Below are 5,398 nucleotides of genomic sequence, written 5' to 3' on the forward strand. Positions count from 1 at the left end.
AGCGTGGCCCCGCACCCCCAGCCCCTCCGAGAGCCAGACACGGAGCCACAGCAGCAGTGCCAGCTCAGGGGAGAGTCAGGACAGCAAGAAAAAGAAAAAGAAGAAAGAGAAGAAGAAGCACAAGAAGCACAAGAAACATAAGAAGCATAAGAAACACATGGGAAATGAGACAGAATTGGAAAAGAGCCAAAAACACAAACACAAGAAGAAAAAATCAAAGAAGAGCAAAGATAAAGAGAAAGATGACCAAAAAGTGAAATCTGTCACGACATAAACCGACAGATAGTGAAAAAATGACTTAATTACTAAGTCATCTGTATGATCTTTGTTAAAATGTAAACGACTTCAAGCGTTGTAAATAATGACATGAAAGACCCTGTGCTGCACTTAAAATATTGCTGCTTGATTATTTGATTTTTACATCAAAGCTTTATAAAAGTGAACATTTTGTACAGAATTGTGAGTTGTGACCATGTAACATGAAAGGTTTTGCTGGGGCATCTTCTTTTTAACCACCGTTAATTATTTTGGGTGGAGTTTACTGTACTGTGAAGATTTTCACATTCGGGTTTTTTTTAATTGCCTGGCAGAAGCAGCTGGTACCAGTTACCAAATACCAGCGGATAAAATGCAGAATACATTACAGCCCTGTTATGTCACTTTTTGATTACAATAAAAAAAGTTTTCAATAAATGACCCAATGTGAGATTTCCAGTGGGAGTTGCGCATGAGCAGGGGGCATCCCAAGCCTTCCCATTCCTGGAAGTGTCCAAGGCCAGGTTGGTCAGGGCTCGGAGCATCCTGGTGTAGTGGAAGGTGTCCCTGCCTGTGGCAGAGAGGTGGGACTGGGTGGGCTTTATGGTCCTTCAGCCCAAACCATCCCAGGATTCTAACAGTAGTGCCAGAGAAAAGGTTTTCTGGGAACTATTGTGTGGGAAAAATAACTTACAAAGGGGTTTAATTTGGGAAAACTGGCAGGACCTGCCCTGGTGGAGGGTGAGGAGGTGCTGGGGGTGGTGTGTGCTGCTCTGTGTGCCAAGGAGCTAGGGGTTTGTAGGGCAGAACATGGGATGGCCCCAAAGCTGCAGCCCCTCTCGGTGCTGGCGCTGGCTGCTTCAGGTAAGGTCACACACGAAGCTGCCACGTGGCTGCTTTGTTCTGGTTTGTTTGGAAAGATGTTGTCCATTGGCGTTGGAGCACTTTGGTCATTGAGGTCCCTTCCAGCCAGAACCACTCCAGAATCTGGCTGCACACGTTTGCACACATGGTTAACCTCCCTGTAATTTGCATTTTCTCTCCCAGTGCTGCTCACCAGGTGTTGATGTTTTAAAAAGAACTGTTAGGTCGGTGTTGGACATGGCGGTGACACCTGACAGCCCTGAGCCCTCTGTGATGTGTGGGGCTCAGAAGGGGCAGGACAGGAAGCCTGGCAAGGCGGGATCGTGCTCTGAGCAGCGCGGGTGCCGAGGGAACGCGGTGTCCCTGGGGACAGCCCGGGCCCCGTGGCGAGTGGCGGCGCCTCCGCAGACCCGGCACGGCTGTGTCGGTGCTCACGGCAATGGAGCAGCGCCCGCTGGGCCGTGCCGGGCTCCCCTGGGCGGCGGCGGAGGGCTCTGGAGGAGGAGGAGGAGGAGGATGGTGATGGAGATGGAGAGGAAGGAGCGGTGCGGAGCCCGGGCAGCGCCGGCCCGGGGCTGCCCCCAAAACACTGTACAGCGCCAGGCTGTGCCAGAGCCCGCCCCGGCGGGCCCCCCAAACCGGCTCTCCTCCTCCTCCTCGTCCTCCGTGGAAATGCCCCCGCGAGCTCTGCCAACGCCCGTGCCTTTGAGAGGTAAATGAGAGTTGAGTAATTAGCGATGGGGCATTGAGGGGCGAAATTCCTCGGGTTTCTTTTCCATAGCTCTGCTATGGCTGTCGCGCGTCCCGGGCTGGGGACCCTCCGCCCCATCACCCTCCGAGGGGCCGGGACAGGACGAGGCTTCGCCGGCGTTTGTCCATCCAGTCCGTGTGTTTGTGTGTCTGTGTGCACACGCCGGGGCTGCTGTCGCCCTTTTGTGAGCGAAATGGCTGTTTGGTAGCAGCGAGCGAGGGCTCCTTGCCAAGCTGCCTAATTAAGACTAAGCATATGCAGATTCGCCTTGTTTTCAGCTAATGACAGCTGCAAACAGTTATTTGTGGGGCTTGCTGGCGCTGGGTTGGTGACACGAGGCCAGCGACGACCGAGTGATCTGGCCGTGCACAGCAGCAGCACCCTGGGCGAGGGTGTGAGGGGCACCGGCCTCCCGGGCGCTGCTGGGGCCAGCCCGTGCCCTCGGTGCCCTCCGAGGGACCACGCGGCTCAGCCCTGCCTCGGCAGCCCTCGCATCGGCCCAGTTGGGAGCTGCCAGAGAGGGGATGTTTTGCTTCGCTTTGTTTTGCTTTGTTTTGCTTTGTTTGGTTTTGAGTGTTGCCAGCAGCACAGACGTATCATGATGTTTCACAGGAAAACATAAATATGTGTGCAAACGTAGGTGACATTTGTGGTTCCCCAGCCAGCGGCCTTCAGCAATGCTCTGCCAGCTGAGAACCGAAGCAGAGACTGAGGTGGGAATCCCTCCCCTCAGCCCTGCCCCGAGGGCCGCTGGCAGCCCTCCAGAATCCCGGGCTTCCTGAGGATGCTCTCAGAAAGAACGCGTTTGCTTTGGGTTTGTCACTGTTGTGATGGCGCTGATGGAAGGACAAGCCTTGCCCAGCACGGGAGGCCTGAGCTCGTGGAACACTCCACACTGTTCTAAGGATGCAGGGAAATGAGGACATGGGCGAGAAGTCACCCTGGAGATATAATTAAGTCCTGTGTGACACACATCCTTCTGGTGAGCTGTGCCTCAGGGCTGGGGTGCTCTCTGTGTCCCTGTCCCCACAGCCCACCAGGAGTAGATGTGCTCGGGTCTGGAATAGAGGATTTGAGGATCCCAGTCCTGCACATCCATTCCAGCTGTTTCTAACCCAGGGCACAGGGCAGGGGTGAGGGCCAAGGGCAGCTCTGCTCTGCCCCATGGGCATGGGATAGCCCAAAAGCTGGGAGCCAGGGCTGGGCTGTGGCCCTGGCCCTGTTTGTCTGCCATTACATGTGCTTGACCCTGAGGACCAGGAGCAAACTGCACTGGGAATCTGAGCTGGGCGGACACCAGCAGCCCGAGGAAGGGAGGATGCAGAGGCACCCCCATCCCATCCCATCCCATCCCATCCCATCCCATCAAGACAGTTTGGGAGAGCTGGGGGTGTTCAGCCTGTGGCACTGTGTTAGGTGATGGAATGTCATCACAGGCCCCCAGCCAGGTAATAATTAGTATTGACTCCATGATTCACAGAAGGCTAATCAATCTCTTTATTATACTATACTTGTTAAAAACCCATTGGTTTTGTAGACAGTTATGATACAGGTGGACCTAATTGGTCCTCTAATTAAAACACCATCACCACTGGCTAATTAAGAAAGCACCCTTTGGTAAACAAATCTCCATAACACATTCCACATGTTCACAATAACAGGTGCAGCAAGTGAAAATAAGAATTGTTTCTCATTCTTTTCTCTGCTGTTCTCCCAGCCTTCCCCAGAACAATGCCTGGGAAAGTTGTGTGCTGCTCTCTGTGGCCAGAGAGCTGCTGCCGCAGTGGAACAGCCTTTCCTGGGAAGCCAGGGCTCAGGATGGGCTCAGGGCTCTCCCCCTGCCCTGCAGGGTCTGAGGGTCCCACCAGGACAGAGACACCCTTGGGCCACGCTGCCCTTCCAGCACGTGGGGGTGGTCGCTGCACCAGCAGCAACTTTTCTATCACTTGGTTTCCTTATTTGGTGTCTCTTTAATAATTAGTGGCAGATTTTGTACTTATGTTTGCAATTATCTGGATGCCTCTGGGGCATGTTCTGCTGGATAATTGAATCTCCTGGTCTGTGACTGCAGGGGTGGCTGGGGAGAGAAGGCTGGAGCCCAGGAATGCTGTGCTGCCTGTTGGTGTCATGTTAAGATAAATTGAGCTTTTTAATTTAAAAAAGAATTACAGGAAACAAAGCATTTTGCTTTGCTGTCCTCAGCACAAGCTTTGCTGTAGCCTGGACTAGAGAGGAAAATGTGTGATTATCAGTAATTAACAGGATAAATGCTTTAATTAGATGCAGTGGGTCTCCATGTGCCCAGCTCCAGTGGCTGACACTGGGGAGTTGGCAGTGGGGATGGGGGTCCTGGACAGACAGATGGATGCTGTGGGCAGGAAAGGGGCCGTGCCCAGCACCCTGTGCTGGTGCCAGGACCCAGCTCTGTGCAGGGCGTGTCCCTGTCCCCCAGAGGGGTCTCAGTGTGTCATTTCTTCTGTCAGAGCGCGTGACATTGGCATGTAGAGTGCCAAGAGAGGGAAAAGGAACCTCCATGTCAGAGCTGCTCTCGAGGGTAAGTGCAAAACTGCTTGGCTTCCAAACCTTTCTAATTTAGGGAGATTCAGTGAAATCCGTTCCATTAGCATTGCTAATTCTGATAGGGCCTGGCAGGGCATCAGAGAATCACAGACTGGCTGGGGTTGGCAGAAACCTTACAGTTCCACTCCTCTGCCATGGGCAGGGACACCTTCCACTAGAACAGGGTGCTCCAAGCCTCATCCAGCCTGGCCTTGGACACCAGGGGCAAGGGGGTCTGTGTGTCCGAGCCCAGGGACGGCCACTGGGGCTGGGGGCTCTGCTCCCCCATGAGCCCCTTCAGCTCTGCAGGCTGCAGAGCAAGGAGAGACCCTCCAAGTGCACCTGTGCTGTGTCTGCGTGTAGGTAATGGAGGAATTGGCAAATCATGCCCAGGAAAATGTAACCAGGGATCTTGGGAGCAGAGAGGAACAGGAAAGAGGTGCTTGAAGTCTGATTTTAAAGGTGGTCTTGGTCCCACACGAAGGCAGCCAGGCTGGGTGTGGCACAAGAAATGGAACAACTTCAGTTTCAGGTCCAGGTCTGTCAGGAGTTCAGGGGCTGAGGTCACTGCCATGGGCACCCCCGTGCTGGTTTGGGGGGACCGAGGTGCCCTGGGCTGGGGGCAGCAGCTGTGACCCCCCCATCCCTGGGGCTGGGCACTTGGCCAGGCTGGCACCGCAGAGCCGGCCCACGGGCACCCAGAGCTGCAGGTTGGCTGCTGCTGGTGCTTTTCCTCCCCTTGTGGCTCTCCAGAGCGGGATGCTGCTGGCATTGGCCCCTCCTGCCCCGGCGATGCTGCGGGAGCCGCGAGTGCTCTGCCAGCAGCACCTCCCGAACCAACACAGGGCCCCACGGCGGGGGTGAGGCACCAGCCCTGGCACCCCGTGCCCAGCGAGGCGCTGGCACGGCCACCACTGCCATAAAACTGCCCTGTGCCAGTGCTGCGGTGCCAGCAGCCGCCCAGCCGTG

General features: G+C 55.1%; 1 protein-coding gene across 1 annotated transcript in view; it reads left to right on the forward strand.

Annotated features, from left to right (window-relative positions):
• Positions 1-274, forward strand: part of LOC102042248 (E3 ubiquitin-protein ligase RBBP6-like) — an 11,571-nt gene extending 11,297 nt beyond the window's left edge. Inside the window, 1 exon segment of the mRNA XM_031061081.1 lies at positions 3-274. Coding sequence (XP_030916941.1) covers positions 3-274 — 272 coding nt within the window.
• The last annotated feature ends 5,124 nt before the right edge of the window (positions 275-5,398 follow it).

The sequence above is a fragment of the Geospiza fortis genome, unplaced genomic scaffold (genome assembly GCF_000277835.1).
Source record: "Geospiza fortis unplaced genomic scaffold, GeoFor_1.0 scaffold213, whole genome shotgun sequence".
Classification (NCBI taxonomy): Eukaryota; Metazoa; Chordata; class Aves; order Passeriformes; family Thraupidae; genus Geospiza; species Geospiza fortis.